Here is a 20,134-nt window from a genome sequence, read left to right on the forward strand (position 1 = left end):
AGCCCACCAAACTTTGTCAAACAACTCTACCCTAGAGAAATTTCCCAGGAAGATAAGCAAAGCGGAAATGCTATAATGACCAGTTCCCCCCCTTTTAATATAATGACCAACTCTACCCTAGACTTGGGGGCATCCAACATGTGGACAATTCCATTTGTATACTTTTCTACTATAATTTGCATTAATTTGTCAATTAGTCCATGGGGTGCCTAACAGTCAATATTTAGCTCCATTAATTTATAACAATGTGAAAATAACAACTCGAACACATGACCTGTTTTAGAGGAACAATTGCTTGAAACTACTTTGATTATCAAGATAATTATCTTGATCACATATTCAATGTACAACAATCATAACGTTGCGCTTTACTGAAAAAAATAATACCCCCATTTTATACATAATCAAACAAACTGTACCCGACAAAAAAAAAATAAAAAAAATAAAAAATATGAAATCAATTATATTAGATGTTAATTTAGTCTTGCAGAAGACGCCATATTATAGAATTAAGAGAGGACGTTGCAACTGGGTATGCTATACTCCAGCGTTGAGGAGGGAGATTTGAAAGGTCCATTTCTCAAACGGATAAGCTCTTCTAATATTGCGAATTTGATAAACTAATATTACAAATTGGATTTTATAAAATTCAACATAACAAGTTGAATTTGACACGCTACACGGGTTGGATGAGAAACCAAAAACAAATTCAAAGTTGGGTGCTTTGGCTCCATTATAAATACTGCCCCAAGCCTGTTGTATTATCACACTGCTAAGCATTAAATCAAGAAAGCTACAATCCCACATATTACCAATGAAGTTCAGAAACCCTCCAGTCCTGCTTTTCATTCTCTCCGTCCTTTCACTCTCGATACCATGGACAACTGCAGGAACAGTTTCCATTGATGGCTTTCTCCAATGCCTCACAAAATATCCTCACCCTGCCCACACAATCCAAGAATCAATTTACACCCCTCAAAATAGCTCATTTCAATCTGTTTTGGTAGCACATATCAATAACCGCAGATATTCTACAGCTGCAACTCCAAAACCTTTGGCCATAATAGCAGCCAAGAATGAGTCCCACGTCCAGGCAACTGTGCTTTGTGCCAAACATCATGGGTTGCAAATTAAAATCCGAAGTGGTGGCCATGATTTCGAGGGTTTATCTTACACGTCGGATGTGCCCTTTGTCATTCTCGACATGTTTAACATTAACTCCATTGATGTTAATGTTGCTGATAAGAGCGCTTGGGTTCACTCTGGAGCTACTCTTGGAGAAGTTTATTATGCAATTGGTACAAAAACCAACGTTTACGGCTTTCCTGCTGGGATTTGTCCAACAGTTGGTGCTGGTGGCCATTTTAGTGGCGGCGGCTATGGGTTTTTGATGAGAAAGTATGGGCTTAGCGTCGATAATATCGTGGATGCTAGGCTAGTTACTGCCAATGGTAGAATCCTTGATAGAAAGTCAATGGGAGAGGACCTTTTCTGGGCCATCAGAGGAGGTGGTGGAGCTAGCTTCGGAGTTATTCTTTCATGGAAGCTCAAGCTGGTTCCAGTTCCAGCCAAAGTGACTGTGTTCAACCTTACAAAGACCATAGAGGAAGGTGTTACAGATTTGGTTTACAAGTGGCAAACTCTTGCACCCCAGCTGCCCAAAGAGGTCTTCCTCAGAGCACAGCCACAAGTGAAGAATATTGATACCAAGGGAAACAAGACTGTGGCTGTATCATTCATTGGCCATTTCTTGGGAACAAGTGACAAGGTTGTGGCATTGTTGAATGAGAGTTTCCCTGAACTGGGCTTACAACGAAAAGACTGCTATGAAGTAAGCTGGGTGGAATCCACTGTATTTTGGGCTGAAAGTCCTATTGGAACCCCTATAGAAATTCTTCTCAGCAAGCCAACTGAACCAGAGACCTTCTACAAAGGTAAGTCAGACTATGTGAAGGAACCAATTCCAAAACATGTTTTTGATTCCATATGGAAGAAGATGATTGAGATAGAGCACATTTGGATGGATTGGAACCCTCATGGTGGAAGAATGAGTGAGATTTCTGAGTCAGCAACTCCATACCCTCACAGGGCCGGAAACCTATTTTTTGCTCTATACTATTCGTCGTGGTATGACGAAGGGATTGAGGCCACCAACAAGTACGTTAGCTTAACAAGAGAGTTATATGACATGATGACACCATATGTCTCCAAGAGTCCAAGAGAGGCGTTCCAAAACTACAGGGACCTCGACATAGGTGCGAACCAGGATAATAAGACTAACTTTGAAACTGCTACACTTTATGGAAGGAAGTACTTCAAAGGTAATTTTGATAGATTGGTGCGTGTGAAAACCATGGTCGATCCTCTCAATTTTTTCAAGCATAAGCAAAGTATCCCCCCTCTTTAGAGAGAGATGTATACTATGTATATGTGATGTTCAAAAAGAATAAATTCCACCTCCGAGAGAGAGAAAGAGAGACAGGGAGATAGATATAGAATAAGTGGAAGAAGGTTAACATAAATCATCTTATGAGCTGTTTGTCATGCTTGATGATGTTGTTGATGTTACCAAAATATTGATTTGATTTGTTGTAAAATAAAGCTTGTAGTCTACAATGACGATCTCTTGTAAGTTGTAATCTCTACTATATATGTGTTCTTTGTAAACCCTAATATAATCAACAAGTCCTTCACATAGATACAAATGACTCCTTTTGGTACAAATTTTTTTTTTCGAAACCTCCTTTTGGTACATTAACTCATAAAGGGATTGAGCTTTACGAAAAGTTTTCAAATCATGTTCACACAATGAACCTTATCTACAAAAGAAATCAATTGTAGGCTGGCACACCCTCAAACTCTCTCCCTGTACGTCTAAGAAATGAAGAAATTATGGACCACTTTTTCTACACCTGTCTATCTAATGTTCATGAATCATCCGTTGGGATTTCTTATATTCTTTATTTCTTCTTTTCCTTTTCATTCCTAAGCACAAATTCAGGCTTTGATTATTTTTTTGCTTCACAAAGGCCGTGTATGGTTGTCGGGACACCATTATTATGTATAGGTTAGGTGCCTGTGAATTAAATGGGTACAAAAATAAATAAATAAAAGCAAAGCAGCAATCCACCAGCACAAAGCATATTATATATAATCAAATTAAACGAGTATAGATGCATATTAAAAACAGCATATTAGTAAGTTCTTTCATTTATTGTCAGTGAGGTATAACTCAGTTGGTTGAGCTATTTTATCTTCATATATGTAGGCAGAGCTTTGAAACCTCCAAACACTCAATAAATATTTATGTAAACACACCTCCCCCAATCACTTGTACTCAAAAGAAAAATAAACTTTCATATATCGAAGCCAGAATGTAGGAAAAATAAATTATCAAAGGCACTGTGATTGAAAGAATTGAAAGCTATAATATTTAAAAACTAAAAAGAAACTATATATTCTGGAAATAGCAGTGTGCCTAATAACTTTCAATATTCATAACTAATTTTTTGAAAGATATCTAAAACTCAACAAACTAAAACTTAACATTGTTTTCTTCCTCAACAGTTTCACCAATCCTGTTAGTTTGTGACTTTGATGTGATGTTGAATATTATTGTTAGGATACTACGTACATATTTAGAAATTAGAATGGTGGATACAATATTGGCTTCTTATTATGTGTTTTAAATTGTTATAAGATTGTTAGGTTGATTGGCTTCATAAGATTATTATGTGCGTTGATGTAATAATAAGAAATATTTGATGTGTTTGTTTCAATTTGAATTATAATTGATGTGTTTCATTTCACATGACAGTTAGATGTGCAAAGTGTGTAAATGGAAGTTATAGAAAAAATAAAATACTAAATGGGCCGAATCACTGAATACCTATATATAAAATGTATGCACAATCTTCTTCTATTGAGATATTTCTCAAATAATATATTTGAGGGACATTCTTCGGAGCACACTATGAATTTTATTTCAACGATCCGCATTGTCTTATTTTCAAGTCTTCACTCATAGATTATCCTTACAAAAAATTAGGTAAATTGGAAACCGTTAAGACATCTATTTATGCCCACCAAAATTAATGAACATGGCGCTTCAAAAAAATACTAAAATAAAAATCTTTTAATGGAGTGGTCAAATGGATTCATATTCAAGTGATTTTTTAAAGAGATAATATTTGAATGAATACCTAAAAAATAGACGGTTCGGATCATTGAAATACAAGGCGGGGTGTGCCCTATAAGGGTATACCTCAAATAAGCTTATTTGAGCGATTCTATATAGATATAGTCCTCTTCTATTGAGGGATCCCTCAAATATTTTATTTGAAGGACACCCTTTAGGGTACCCTACAATTTTTTTCCAAAGATCTAAATCATCTATTTTTTAGGTATTCATTCATAGATCATCCTTACAAAAAATTAGACAAATCGGAAACCGTTTCGACATCCAATTGTGTCTTACAAAATCAATGAACACGGTGCTTCAAGAAAGTACTAAAATTTTAATAACTCAATTGAGTGGTCAAATGATATCGGATTCAAGTGCTTTTTTGTAGAGATGATCTTTGTACATATATATATAGCTTCCATTGAGGGATACCCCTTGTAGGCCCCACTCCGGATTGTATTTCACTAATCCAAACCATCTATTTTGTAGATACTCATTCAAAGATCATCTTTACAAAAAATCACTTGAATCGGATATCATTTGCCCACTCAATTGAGTTATTGAAATTTTAGTATTTTCTTGAAGCACCGTATTCATTGATTTTGTAAGACACAATTGGATGTCGAAATGGTTTCCGATTTGTCTAATTTTTTGTAAGGATGATCTATGAATGAAGTCCTAAAAAATAGATAGTTTTGATCATTGGGAAAAAAATTGTAGGATACCCTAAAGGCGTCCCTCAATAGAAGGGGACTGTATATATATATATTCCCTTCCATTGAGGGAAACCCTTTAGGGTACCCTACGAATTTTTTTTCAACGATCCATTCAAGTCTTCATTCATAAATAATCCTTGCAAAAAATCAGAAAACTTGAAAATCATTAAAGCATCTAATTGAGACCAACAAAATTAATGAACACGGTGCTTCAATAATTTAATTGAATGGTCAAATGATATCGGATTCAAGTATTTTTTTCATAGAGATGATCTTTGGATTAGTATCTACAAACTAGATGATTTGGATTAGTGAAATATAATGTATAGTGGGCCCTACAAGGGTGTCCTTCAAATAAGCTTATTTGAGGAATCCCTCAATGAAAACTCTCAATTAATGTATATAAATATTATTGATCTTAGGCTTAAATCACCAAATACATTGAACCAAACAAACAACCCAACAGTTTGCTTAATTTCATTAAGCTTCTCCTCCCAATTTAGCTCAAACCATAGCCTTCACTGATTGATTAATTTGAAAGAGGTTTTGAAGGAAAAGCGATCCAAACATGATCGGGTCCACCCATATATAACGTGATCCCATTCCATTTAATTAAAATCAACTATATGAGAGCAACGAATCAATAAAATCCCTACATATAAAATCATTGATACCACATGGCCAACATCAATAAAATCCCTACGTCCTTCATGCATACTCCTTGATTTCCGTCAGTTTTTCTAAATAATAAACCAGGCTTTCCATATGGTGAGTTTAATAATAGACCAGGTTTTCCACAATCCCATCTATGTTTATGGAGTTTTGGATCAAATTTGCGACAGTCCGTCGAGTGCAGAACACCCAATATTATAGATTTTGAGAGAGCGCTTCGCAATCTGGGCGTGCTCCTGCTATATAATATTGTGAACTTTTCCAATATTATAGATTTATTGTAGATCTTTTTATATATTAGAAATGTTCATCTTTTTGACAAATTAATGCCATAAGCAAAGGGGTCATGTATAGCAAGCTGTCTGGGTTGAAACTTGAAACTTTAGAATAACTCATCATATGGAAAGCCTGGTCATATGCAATGCAATACTCGAAGCAGCAAAGTTGATATTAATAAAATGCAAGGGGATTGCGTACGTAAGAAAACAAAGAAAAAGTCCAAACTTGGGTGCTCTGGCTTCATTATAAATACTGCCCCAAGTCTGTTATCTTATCACACAGCCAAAACTCAAGGCAAGAAAGCCACCATAAGCCTCACAAGTTACGTACCAATGAAGTTCCGAAACCCTAAAGTACTTCTTTTCATTCTCTCAGTTCTTTCAATCTCAGTATCATGGGCAACTTCAGCAACAGCTGACTTTCATGGCTTTCTCCAATGCCTTACCAAACGTTCTCACTCTGCTCACCCAATCCAGGAAACAATTTACACCCCTCAAAATGCCTCCTTTCAATCTGTTTTGGTATTACATATCAACAACCGCAGATTTTCTACACCAACAACTCCAAAACCTTTGGCCATAATAGCAGCCAAGAATGAATCCCATGTCCAAGCAACTGTGGTTTGTGCCAAACGTCATGGATTGCAAATTAAAATCCGAAGTGGTGGCCACGATTTCGAGGGTTTATCTTACACGTCGGATGTCCCTTTTGTCATTCTCGACATGTTTAATCTTAAATCCGTTGATGTTAATCTTGCGCAGAAAAGAGCTTGGGTTATGTCTGGAGCTACTCTTGGAGAAGTTTATTATGCAATTGCTGCAAAAACCAAGGTTTACGGGTTCCCTGCTGGGATTTGTCCAACGGTTGGTGCTGGAGGCCACTTCGGGGGTGGCGGGTATGGGTTTATGATGAGAAAATATGGGCTTAGCGTCGATAATATCGTTGATGCTAAGATAGTTACTGTGAAGGGTACAATCCTTGACAGAAAGTCAATGGGAGAAGACCTTTTCTGGGCCATCAGAGGAGGTGGTGGAGCTAGCTTCGGAGTCATTCTTTCATGGAAGCTCAAGCTGGTTCCGGTTCCAGCCAAAGTGACTGTGTTCAACGTTACAAGGACCATAGAGGAAGGTGTTACAAATTTGGTTTATAAGTGGCAAACTGTTGCACCCAAGCTGCCCAAAGAGCTCTTCCTCAGGGCAATGCCACAAGTGAAGAATATTGATACCAAGGGAAAAAAGACTGTGGCAGTATCGTTCCTTGGCCATTTCTTGGGAAAAAGTGACAAGGTTGTTGCATTGCTGAATGAGCGTTTCCCTGAATTGGGTTTACAACGAAAAGACTGCCATGAAGTGAGTTGGGTGGAATCCACTGTATTTTGGGCTGACAATCCTATTGGAACTCCGATAAATGTTCTTCTCAACAAGCCAACTGAACCTGAAACCTTCTACAAAGGTAAGTCTGACTATGTAAAGAAGCCACTTCCAAAACATGTTTTTGAATCTATATGGAAGAAGATGATCGAGATTGAGAATATTTGGTTGGATTGGAACCCTTACGGTGGAAGAATGAGTGAGATTTCTGTGTCAGCAACTCCATACCCTCACAGGGCCGGAAATCTATTTTTTGCTCTATACTATTCGTCGTGGTATGATGAAGGGATTGAGACCACCAACAAGTATCTTGGCTTAATAAGAGAGTTGTACGAAATGATGACTCCATATGTCTCCGAGAATCCAAGAGAGGCCTTCCAAAACTACAGGGATCTCGACATTGGTGCCAATCAGGACAGTCAGACTAACTTTGAGACGGCTAAACTTTATGGAAAGAAGTACTTTAAAGGTAATTTTGATAGATTGGTACGTGTGAAAACCAAGGTGGATCCTCATAATTTTTTCAAGCATAAACAAAGTATCCCAACTCTTTAGAGAGAGAGAGAGAGAGAGAGAGAGAGATGATGTATAATAAACTCCACCTCCTATATATAAATATGTGTGTGTGCGCATATATGTGTGTGTATATATATAAGAGAGAGAGAGAGAGAGAGAGAGAGAGAGAGGGAGAATAAGTAGAAGCTTGTTTACATGTATGATGTGCATGCTTGGTTGATTATGTTATCGATGTAACCAATATCGATTTAATTTAATGTTGAATAAACTGTTCTAGGAAATTCTATTATTGCATAATAATTATGTACGAAGAATGTTTAATAATATACTCTCAAGTCTAAAACCCAGGTAGAGCTTATTGTAAAGCATTTTGTAAACCTCAATCCTGATAAGCTTAGAGCAGCATATATACTAGGCCTATTAAGGAGTACCTCCTAATTGAACATTGGAATTTTTAATAAGAAAAAGTTCGTTTACTTCTAGACCCATAGAGAATTAACTCCTAATTGAACATTGGAATTTTTTCTAATAATGGTTTTCTTTATCTAGAGAAAGGATCTTATGATTAATTTTTCATATGAAATTCATACTTAGGTGAAAGGGGTAAATTAAAAATTAAACTTGCAGACCACAGATTAGATAACAAGGTAAACCTAACAACTATATGACTAGTCAATAACTAGTCATAGGTCTGAGTACACACAGCAGATACACATTCATTTATCATTCAATTCTCAAACCCCCACAAGCCTAGCAAACAACTAAGTGATAACTTATGCACTCAGAAGAACCCGTCAATCTAGGCATCCTCTGTGCTAGTAATAAGTAGGTAAGATGCGTGTGAGAAACAAGTAAGAACACTACTACATTTTACACTTTGCGCGACGAAGAGAATTTCGTCGCGCAAAATACACTGTAGTCGCACAAATTTCAGCGCGACAGAAACTTCGTCGCTCAGATTCCGTCGCGCAAAGATCGTGAAGAAAGACTTTGCGCGACGAAGACATTTCATGGGTCACACAAAGTGACTTTGCGCGACGAAAACATATTAGTCGCGCAAAGCGACTTGGATTGGTCGCGCAAAGTGACTTTGCGCGACGAAAAATATTGGTAGCTCAAAGCTTTGTGCGACGAAATACATTGGTCGCCCAAATGTTTGCGCGACGAAATATATTGGTCGCGCAAAACTTTGCGCGACGAAAAACATTGGTCGCACAAAGTCTAAAAAAAATTTAAAAAAATAAAAAATTCCCGCGTCCAATTTTTGGAACCTACCCAAATTTTTTGAGTTTTGCGCGACGAATACTAACGTCGCGCAAATATTTGCGCGACGATATATTTTTTGTTTTAAATTTTTTTAATTTAAAATAAACTAATTTAATAGTTTGCGCTACGAAATATTTTGTCGCGCAAGGTTTTTGACTTTTTGTTTTATTATTTCTTTAATATGAATTTATTTATATGAATTTTTTCAAATTTTTACTTTTTAAATTTAATTTAATTGTATGATTTCTTTTTAAAATTACTTTAATTTAAATTGATATTAATTTTTACTTTTAAATTTAATTTAATTGTATGATTTTTTTAATTACTTTAATTTAAATTGACATATTCAAAATAAAATTACATATGAAAAATAGTGATTAAATTATCCAATAAATATATATATATAATATTCAAAATGTACACATAAATTAACAAAGTACAATAATAAAATTCTAATACAAGCGTATTGTGGTGGTAGTGGCGGAGGATATGTTTTGATAGCTTCCTAATCCTCAACTTTAGCCGTCAAAGTCTCGATGATTCCCTACAAAAAAAAAATAAATATGGTCAAATAACCACACCAAAAAAAAAAGAAAAAAAAAAGGCATAATCTCCCCTAAAATTGTTATACCACAAATCCAACCCAAACTCCAATCCCTCCCCTTTACTCAACCCCAAAACCCACACAAACTCAAAATTAACTCAAAAAACACATATTAATGAAAAAAATTTAAAATTTGGAGAGAATATACCTTTTGGCAAGATTGAGAGTGAATGAGAATGAGAGGGAGAAGTGAGTGTGAGAGAATTAGAGAAGATAGTGATAGAGAGATGAGAGAGTGAGTGAGAGAGATGAGAGAGTGAGTGAGAGAGAGTGAGAGATAGTGAAGAGAGAGATGAGAGATTAAGTGAGAGGAGTGAGTGAGAGAAATGGTGGGATTTGGGGAGAGGGAAAGAGAAAGGAGAGGTAAGAGTAGAGAAAGGCATTGAGAAAATGGTGGAGTTATTTCGGTTTTAAAAACCGTATCACTTTGCGCGACGAAAAATATTGTTGGTCGCGCAGAGGTTTGCTCGACGAAAAATATTGGAATATTAATCGCGTAGAGGTTTGCGCGACGAAACATATTGGTCGCGCAAAGTCTAAAAAAATTATTTAAAAAAAATAAAAATCCCCGCGTCCCATTTTTGGTACCCGCCAAAATTTTTAAATTTTTGCGCGACGAATAGAGGAGTATTGGTCGCGCAAAGTCAAAAAAATTATTTAAAAAAAAAAAATCCCCGCGTCCCATTTTTGGTACCAGCCAAAATTTTTAAATTTTTGCGCGACGAATAGAGAAATATTGGTCGCGCAAAGTCAAAAAAAATTATTTTAAAAAAAAAATCCCCGCGTCCCATTTTTGGTACCCGCCAAAATTTTTAAATTTTTGCGCGACGAATAGTGTATTATTGGTCGCGCAAAGTCTAAAAAAATTATTTAAAAAAAAATAAATCCCCGCGCCCCATTTTTGGTACCCGCCAAAATTTTTAAATTTTTGCGCGACGAAAAATACGTACTGGTCGCGCAAAGTCTAAAAAAATTCCCGCGTCCGATTTTTGGTACCCGCCCAAATTTTTGCGAGACGAAAAAAATATATTGGTCGCGCAAAGTTTTGAGCGACAAAAAATATTGGTCGCGCAAAGTCTAAATTTTTTTTATTTTTTTTAAAAATCCCGCGTCCCATTTTTGGTACCCATCCAAATTTTTAGAGTTTTGCGCGACAAACTGTTGGTTGCGCAAACTTTTGAGAGATGAAAAATTGGTTCGTAACACAATATTTATAAAAATAATTGTTATGAATAATAAAATTAAAATTATTTTATTTTACAATTTAAAATATAAATAAGGTTAAAGCTGCTTAATAAATATATATACTATTCAATTTCTTAAGTGTTATACTTACAAAATAAATAAATTTAAAGCTACTTAATAAATAAATATATATACACACACCATTCAACGATCCAACCGTCAGACTTATTTGTATATACTTCAAGATCGTATACCCCAAAAATCGTAAAAAACAAACATTCAGAGATCTAGTAACGGGACAAAACTTTTCGATGGTTATAAATGAAAAATTACGATTTAACGGTTATTTTAACTACGATTTTGATGATTTTTTTTACAGCTACACTCCTTGACCATATATGAATACAATGACTGAATTTGATCTTCAATTTAAAATATTTACACTAGTGGATACCACAAAATCTTATGTTATATCTAACGAACGTATAAATAACCTCTTAATTGTTAGTGAATATATTGTTTTGATGGCATATGCATTCACCAAAACTAGTTTCAACGATCCAACCGTCAAACTTGTTTGTTTATACTTCGAGATCATATATGCCAAAAATCGGAAAAAATAAACATTCAGAGATCAAGTAATGGGACAAAACTTTTCGACGGTTCTAATGAAAAATCACGATTTAACGGTTATTTTAACTCCGATTTTGATGATTTTTTTTACAGCTACACTCCTTGACCCTATATGAATACAATGACTGAATTTGATCTTCAATTTAAAATATTTACACTAGTGGATACCACAAAATCTTATGTTATATTTAACGAAAATATAAATAAACTCTTAATTGTTAGTGAATATATTGTTTTGATGGCATATGCATTCACCAAAACTAGTTTCAACGATCCAACCGTCAAACTTGTTTGTTTATACTTCGAGATCATGTACACCAAAAATCGAAAAAAATAAACATTCAGAGATCAAGTAATGGGACAAAACTTTTCAACGGTTATAATGAAAAATCACGATTTAACGGTTATGTTAACTCCGATTTTGATGATTTTTTACAGCTACACTCCTTGACCCTATATGAATACAATGAACTAATTCGATCGTCAATTTAAAATATATATTTTCTAACAAAAACCCAATCTGAACAACAATAATATATTTTTCTAACAAAAATCCGATCCGATCTAAAATAATAAATTTAAAGCTACTTAATAAATATATATATTGTTTAATTTCTTAAGTGTTATATGCATACAAAATAAAAAACAAAAATAAATTAGTTTAGGCGACGAAATGTTTGGATTACGTCATGCAAAGATTTTAAAAAATATATATATTTTATTTTTATAAGGACTTTGCGCGACGAAGTTATTGTTTCGTCGCTCAAAGTCACTTTGAGCGACGATGTATTTTTGTCGCGCAAGACTTTGAGCGACGATGTATTGTCGTCGCGCAAAAGTTCGTCGCGCAAAGTCACTTTGAGCGACGATGTATTGTTGTCGCGCAAAAGTGTGTCGCGCAAAGTTGCTTTGAGCGACGAATTTTTTTTCGTCGCGCAAAATTTGGTCGCGCAAGACTTTGAGCGACGATGTATTGTCGTCGCGCAAAAGTTTGTCGCGCAAAGTGACTTTGCGCTACGAATTGTTTTTCGCCGCGCAAAATTTGGTCGCGCAATACTTTGAGCGACGAAGTTTTTTGTTTCGTCGCGCAAAGTGACTTTGTACGACGAATAGTTTTTTGTCGCGCAAAATTTGGTCGCGCAAGGGGTTTTTTTTACTAGTGGAACAAGCAGAGTAAGACAAATTTAAAGCAACATTCAAAAGAACACCTAGAGATGATGACCCAAAAACCCACCACTAGGAAAGACTGGAGGTCATCAACTGACCAGGCAATCCACTAAGAAAAATAAAATAGTTACAAAAACACCAAGTATATGCTCAAGGATTCTAGGCCTATTAAGGAGTAGCTATACCTTTCCAAGCTATCTTGACCAGGCAATCCACTAAGAAAAATAAAATAGTTACAAAAACACCAAGTATATGCTCAAGGATTCTAGGCCTATTAAGGAGTAGCTATACCTTTCCAAGCTATCTTCTTCTCTTAGCCAAAATGCTCGCAGCTAGTCGTTCATGATGATGACAGCTTCCTCTTTCAGCTCGTTCATCTCATGGCACTGGAAGCACATCACAACTCAAAATTTGGAACGATAAAATACAGATTCAGTGTTTTGTTTATGTGCTGTTGGGTAAGTAAATTAAGTGCTTTGTATGTGCTGTTGGGTAGGTAAATTAAGTGTTTTGTTTATGTGCTGTAGGTAAATTAAGTGCTTTGATTTCATACTGAATGGTCATCATTTACGGAAGTGATTATAGTGGCCACTTCAATCAAACTGATGAGGATATTAATGTACAGTTATGGAAGTCTCTGATTGCTCAGGAGCTCTTCCTACTTCACTTTCTATTCATTAATAATGAGCTTTCCTTGTTCATGTTCTTAACTTCCTTTTCTGTCTTTTTTGTGCTTCTAAAGCTTAATACACCTCTCATATAGCACATTAAATTATAAATAGGGGTAGTTTTGGAATCTGAAAAATATAATAAATCAGATTTTAAGTCATATTAGGTAACTGCTTAGTTGGATCCTAATTATTGGGTATTATTTGAAAAAATTGGGTATTTTAAATAGAAAAATAAAAGGAAGGATTGTAGATGATTTTAAATGAATTTTATGGGTGTAACCTCAATTTACTATTATTTTTACTATGGTTTAGTTTTGGCCGCCAATCATTTCATATTTTAATTCCTTCTCTTAAACAGTTGGCAAATTGATTAGTACTTAAAGTAAAAATTATTTCTGTTTTGTGGTGTTGGTTGTGAGGATCACTTGCAAGACAACCTTGGAGAACCATGGCGGCCAAAGTTCGTAGGCTACAACACAGATTTGCAATTTGAAGCTATTGTAGATGGATATGGATTTCTCTTTTCACACATCCATTAACCGTTGGAGTTCGGCCTTATCAATTGCGGGTACAGTTTTGACTAAACCATTCCAGGATTGGGCTTTGATCGGCCAGTTTTTGCACTACATGTTCATCGACCACTAGCCCAATGAATTTTACTTCAAAACCCAACTTCTATTGTGGGTTTTTGAAGAGTTGGGCAACGGTTGTTGATGTTTTTTTCCTTTTTGCTAAAGTTAGAAAGGCGGAGGAGGTTTTCTCTCTTACACATACTATCAAAGTACCATAGGGTTCGAACCACTCAAAGGTTTGATAACATTAGAAATGCAAATCTGTTTATTACAAGAGTTGATGAGTTTGTCAAATTAACTACCGCTAATATGTATAGTCAATGCCAAATTAACAATTAAAACATGATCTTATTTGTGCATTGGAAAAACGTGGACTTATTTGTCTTAATAGTTGTCTGGTTTAATCGGTCTGAAACTTAGAATAACTCACCATATGGAAAGCGAGCCTAGTGGTCTATTATATATTATGTAATAGATCATAGCACAGCAAAGTTGGTATTAATAAAATGGATTAAGGGGTGAAAAACCATAGAAAAAGTCCATACAAATCTGAACTTACAAAATTTGATGTGTTTGTTTCAACTTTGAAGTATAGAATTGTTATGTTTCATTTCACAAAATACTAAAGAAAATCACTAGTATTGAGCTTAGGCTTAAACTACCAAACATGTCGAACCAAACAATCGAATACTTACTTGATTTTAGCTCAAATTGTAGCTCTCAACGATGAAATGATTTGGTCGTCCAAACCGCATTGGACAATTTGTAAATACCAACTAGGAGAGCAATTAATGCATCAAATAATATATAAAATGAATGAAATCACATGGCCAACATCAGAATGATAAGGTTCTCCATGCATACTCGTCGATTTCTGCAAGTTTTTCTTAATAATAGATCCATGCTTTCCATATGATGAGTTTAATAACTCAATTTGGATTCAAGCATCGCTGTTTATGGATTTCCGGACAAAACCTGTCGGAACAATCCATCGTCTGCAGAACACCAAATATTATAGAATTTCAGAGAGGCCTTCGCAATCCGGGCATGATATACTCGAGTAGGATTGAGAGGGGGCTTTTAAAATTCCATCTGCCATTCTATTATAGACTTTTATAAAGAAATGTCAATCTGTTTTTGCTAATATAAAAGATGATCCAAGCATGGGAAACACGCGGACTTATTTTTTTAAGTGAAATTATAGAATGCTACAGTATTATTACCACGTGGTACATCTTGTATACATGTTATAATATGAATGGACGATAAAGTTTATTTTCTCTCTTTTTAGGAAATAGTATCAATAAATATATACTTATATTATAATACGTGTAGACAATGTATCACGTAACCGTACTACCGTAATATTCTATAATCACTCACATGGGGAGGGGACATTTTGGCTAGAATATATAGACTTATTTGTCTTAATTGGTGTCTGGTTTAATCCGTTGAAACTTATAATAATAACTCATCGTATATGCAAAGTATGGTCTATTATTATGTAATAGTCATGGCATAGCAAAGTTGATATTAAAAAAATGGAAGGAGACCATGTTGCCTACAGTAGCTCCATGAAAGCCCAAAGAAAAAGTCCAAAATGGCGTGCTTCGGCTTCATTATAAATACTGCCCCAAGTCCGTTATCTTGTCACACAGCCAATAATTAAAGCAAGAAAGCCCAGCCCCTAACAATGAAGTTCCGAAACACTCTAGCACTTTTCATTCTCTCTGTCCTTTCATTCTCAGTATCATGGACAACTGCAAAAACAGTTGACATTGATGGCTTTCTCCAATGCCTCACAAAATATTCTCATGCCCACCCAATCCAAGAAGCAATTTACACCCCTCAAAATGCCTCATTTCAATCTGTTTTGTTATTGCATATCAATAACCGCAGATACTCGACATCCACAACTCCAAAACCTTTGGCCATAATAACTGCCAAGAATGAGTCCCATGTCCAAGCAACTGTGCTTTGTGCCAAACATCACGGATTGCAAGTTAAAATCCGAAGTGGTGGCCATGATTTCGAGGGTTTATCTTACACGTCGGATATCCCTTTTGTCATTCTCGACATGTTTAATATTAACTCCATTGATGTTAATCTTGCGGATAAAACCGCTTGGGTTCACTCTGGAGCTACTCTTGGAGAAGTTTATTATGCAATTGGTACAAAAACCAACGTTTACGGGTTTCCTGCCGGGCTTTGTCCAACGGTTGGTGCTGGAGGCCACATCAGCGGTGGTGGTTATGGGGTTATGATGAGAAAATACGGGCTTAGCGTTGATAATGTGGTGGATGCTAAGATAGTTACTGTGAAGGGTCAAATCCTTGATAGAAAGTCAATGGGAGAAGACCTGTTTTGGGCCATCAGAGGAGGTGGTGGAGCTAGCTTCGGAGTCATTCTTTCATGGAAGCTCCAGCTGGTTCCAGTTCCAGCCAAAGTGACTGTGTTCAACGTTACAAAGACCATAGAGGAAGGTGCTACAGATCTTGTTTATAAGTGGCAAACTGTTGCACCTGAGCTGCCCAAAGATCTCTTCCTGAGAGCAATGCCCCAAGTGAAGAATATTGATACCAAGGGAAACAAGACCGTGGCAGTATCATTCATTGGCCAGTTTTTGGGACAAAGTGACGAGGTTGTTGCATTGCTGAATGAGCGTTTCCCTGAATTGGGTTTACAACGAACAGACTGCCATGAAGTGAGGTGGGTGGAAGCCACTGTATTTTGGGCTGAGAATCCTATTGGAACTCCGATAGATGTTCTTCTCGACAAGCCAACTGAACCAGCAACCTTCTACAAAGGCAAGGCAGACTATATGAAGGAACCACTTCCAAAATATGTTATAGAAGCTTTATGGAAGAAGATGATTGAGATAGAGAATATTTGGGTGGATATGAACCCTTACGGTGGAAGGATGAGTGAGATTCCTGAGTCTGCAACGCCATACCCTCACAGAGCTGGAAACCTATTTTTTGCTCTATACTATAGCTCATGGTATGATGAAGGGACTGAGACCACTGACAAGTACGTTCGCTTAACAAGAGAGTTGTATGACATGATGACTCCATATGTCTCCAAGAGTCCAAGAGAGGCCTTCCAAAACTATAGGGATCTCGACATTGGTGCCAATCAGGATAATCATACTAGCTTTGAAGTTGCTACAATTTATGGAAGGAAGTACTTTAAAGGTAATTTGGCTCGGTTGATACGGGTGAAAACCGCGATTGATCCTCATAATTTTTTCAGGCACAAACAAAGTATCCCACCTCTTTAGAGAGAGAGAGAGAGAGAGAGAGAAAGGGAGTGATGTATGGATAATAAATTCCACCTCATATATATGTATGGATAAGTGGAAGGGAGAGAGAATAAGTAAAAGGTTTAGATGTATCATGCTTGATTATGATATCGATGTAATTAACATCGATTTAATGTATTGTTAAAGATGATGAATAAACTGAAGTTCTATTTATTTGCAATGATTTGTGCATTTTTAAAGGGTTTTTAATTTTAATGGTCTTCAAATTTATACATGAGTTTCAATTGAGTCCTCGAAGATTGGGCATAGGCTTTTTTTATTTTATTTTTCCTTTTCTTTTTTATTAATATTTAATTAGTTATTCATATTTTAGTTCAAATGGATGATTTTAACACTCAAATTGACGGAAGGACTTAATTGGAATGAATGAGAGAATTGGAGATGTGAAAAGATAAAAGCAAATATATATCCAAAGTGAAATAAATACTGATTAATTGAATAGGAAAGAGAACTGTTTTTTTTTTTTTGGGAGACATAACAAAAAATGAAAGGTAAATTACCCCGACTAAATCCATAAATCCAAATTAAAAATTTATTGGAACGAACATAGGAGGAAAATCCTTTACTTCTAACACTAGATTAGAACGAGTTTTAGGTCCCAATCCGAATAAAACTCGAAAATTCCAGAACTATGAGGATCGGTTAGATCATACCAACATAAAACAATTGGGAATTTGCACATTTCTTGACTAAACCATCGTTTCTGGGTGGTTTCTTGTTTTTTTGTTTTTGTTTGTGTGTACAATTTGCTTTCTTCTCCCCTTCTATGCATGTTGTGGGGGTAGTTTGTTAATTGAACACGCACCGACTTCTCAATAAAAGGTTGAAATTGGTGCATGTTGTGGGGGTAGTTTGTTAATTGAACACGCACCGACTTCTCAATAAAAGGTTGAAATTGGTACTTAAGTGAAGGTGGTAAATTAAAATCCTAATGGACAAATTTAAGATAATAATAATTAATTATTCCTAATAGTAATATAACTAGTCAACAACTAGTCATAGATCTATGAATAGACAACAAATACATAGATCCAAATCAAATACATTCACAAAACATGCAGACCTAGAAAATTACTAGTGACAATAAGGCACTCAAAATGATCCGTCAATCTAGGTATCACTTGTGGTAGCAACATCTAGAGTGAAATGTGTGTGAACATTCATCAGATGTCAAAGATAACACATACAGTATGACGCACACCAGAAATGTTTACCCAGAAACCCACCACTTGAAAAAAAAGAAGGGGGGCGATCACTCTGACAAGGCAATACACTAAGTCAAGAGAGTCTTACAGAAAAAGTTGTTAAGAGTTATATTAAGTTTAGTCAAGTAGTTTGAAGCTGGTGTGCCAGCTGTCAGTTAGTTAAGTGAGTTTGTTACTAGCTTAGAGCTTAAGTCTTTGACAGCTCATGTATTCTATAAAACCCAAAACTCTATAAATATTGAGCCAGCTAATATTGTATGGAATCAATAGAGAGAATCAATAAAAGAAATCCATAACCTTTTTTAGTTTTCTTATTCGTTTCCTCTGTTCATACGTGACTGGTTATCAAAGTAACTACAAGATCAAACAATCCTAGGTCTATTAAGGAGATGAGCACTACCTTCTTCTCTAAACTTAGTTGAGCTAGTAGTTTGTTCTTCATGGAAATCCAAAAGAAAATAAATAAATAAAACACCATCAAGGGATTGGAATATTGCAGAACAATGACAACTTGAGAGAGAAACTTTGTGTTCATCCCACATTATCGATACTACATGCTTGTTTTGAACAACATGATTGTTGAGAATGAATACGAGAAAATAGGAGATGAATCTAACGACATAATATGTAGATATTATGTGTTTCTTTCAAAGTTGAAGTATGAAATTGTTTTGCTTCATTTCACATGAATATTAGATTTGAAAAGCCTGTAAATGAAAGTTCCAGAAAAAACCGCCCAATAGTTATACGATTTGGTTGGTTTTCTCTTCTCATTTGAGCTCCAACCACGGTTAATTGGTTAGACTGCAATTTTGAAGTGAAATCGATTCAAACTGAATTGCATGTCAAGTTGACTAATCTGCACATGAAATTCTGCTCCTAGGATTGCACATTATATTTCAATCCCAAAATTGCTCCTTTTGCTTGCTTTTCTATCTTTACTCTTTAAATCTGGTAAAACACAAAACTAAGTAAAAATGAACTAAACTCACTTACGAACATAGTAAAATCTAAGAGAAAGATAATAAAAATGTACGAAATAATTGTTATATCAATCCAACCCTATCCATTTCCTCCATTTTATTAATACCAACTATGAGATCCATGAAGCAATAATAGCTAGCCCAACAAACATGTTCAAACAAACTGTACCCTATCCATGCATATAAAGTAATGAAGGGAATGATAACACATGGGCCAACACAAAAATAATTCCGTATGATTAGGTCTTTCATGTATAAACTCGTCGATTTCCTTCAGTTTTTCTTAATAATGGAGCAGGATGAGTTGAATAATAGACCAGGCTTTCCACATTCTCATAATTAAAAGAGGATGAGAATATCGTTGGTAAACATGTACAGTCCATCATCTGCAGAAGGCAGACACCCAATATTATAGAATTGAGATAGGGCTCTGCATTCTGGGCAGGCTATACTCGACAGTGTTAGGATTTATTTGTATAATCCATCTGGCATTCTATTGGAGACTTTTATAAATATCCATCTGTTTTTGTTAATATTAGAGCAGCATGCAATGGATTTAGTGCCCATATTCTATCCCCGCATTGCTCCCTGTGCTAAATTAATTAACAATCAAAGATTATTCTATTTGTACATCTGGAAAACATGGTATTGTTGTTTGTATCTTCAAATTTCAGGGTCATTTTTAAATGGGCATCCAAAGTTGTAAGACCTTACAAACTCTTAACAAACTCAAAAAAACCTTCCATTCAATCTCTTCTCCTTCAAGAATTACGTCGTTAGTAGATCTGTT

The 20,134-nt window shown here is 35.5% G+C and overlaps 3 protein-coding genes across 3 annotated transcripts; all 3 read left to right on the forward strand.

Annotated features, from left to right (window-relative positions):
- The first annotated feature begins 769 nt into the window (after positions 1-769).
- On the forward strand, positions 770-2,697 carry LOC117626178 (berberine bridge enzyme-like 17). The gene has a single exon (XM_034357829.1). It carries the CDS (start codon positions 815-817, stop codon positions 2,405-2,407), a length of 1,593 nt encoding a protein of 530 aa, XP_034213720.1. The 5' UTR covers positions 770-814; the 3' UTR covers positions 2,408-2,697.
- Positions 2,698-6,182: 3,485 nt separating this feature from the next.
- Positions 6,183-7,775, forward strand: LOC117626343 (berberine bridge enzyme-like 17). Its single transcript, XM_034358013.1, has one exon. The coding sequence runs from the start codon at positions 6,183-6,185 to the stop codon at positions 7,773-7,775; it is 1,593 nt and encodes a 530-aa protein (XP_034213904.1).
- A 7,752-nt stretch (positions 7,776-15,527) lies between these two features.
- LOC117626437 (berberine bridge enzyme-like 7) lies at positions 15,528-17,114 on the forward strand. Its single transcript, XM_034358130.1, has one exon. The coding sequence runs from the start codon at positions 15,528-15,530 to the stop codon at positions 17,112-17,114; it is 1,587 nt and encodes a 528-aa protein (XP_034214021.1).
- Positions 17,115-20,134: the final 3,020 nt, after the last annotated feature.

The sequence above is a fragment of the Prunus dulcis genome, chromosome 4 (genome assembly GCF_902201215.1).
Source record: "Prunus dulcis chromosome 4, ALMONDv2, whole genome shotgun sequence".
In the NCBI taxonomy this organism is placed as follows: Eukaryota; Viridiplantae; Streptophyta; class Magnoliopsida; order Rosales; family Rosaceae; genus Prunus; species Prunus dulcis.

Coding starts and splice junctions, on each gene's coding strand:
- LOC117626437 (XM_034358130.1), top strand. CDS start 15,528: ATGAAGTTCCGAAACACTCTAGCACTTTTCATTCTCTCTGTCCTTTCA.
- LOC117626343 (XM_034358013.1), top strand. CDS start 6,183: ATGAAGTTCCGAAACCCTAAAGTACTTCTTTTCATTCTCTCAGTTCTT.
- LOC117626178 (XM_034357829.1), top strand. CDS start 815: ATGAAGTTCAGAAACCCTCCAGTCCTGCTTTTCATTCTCTCCGTCCTT.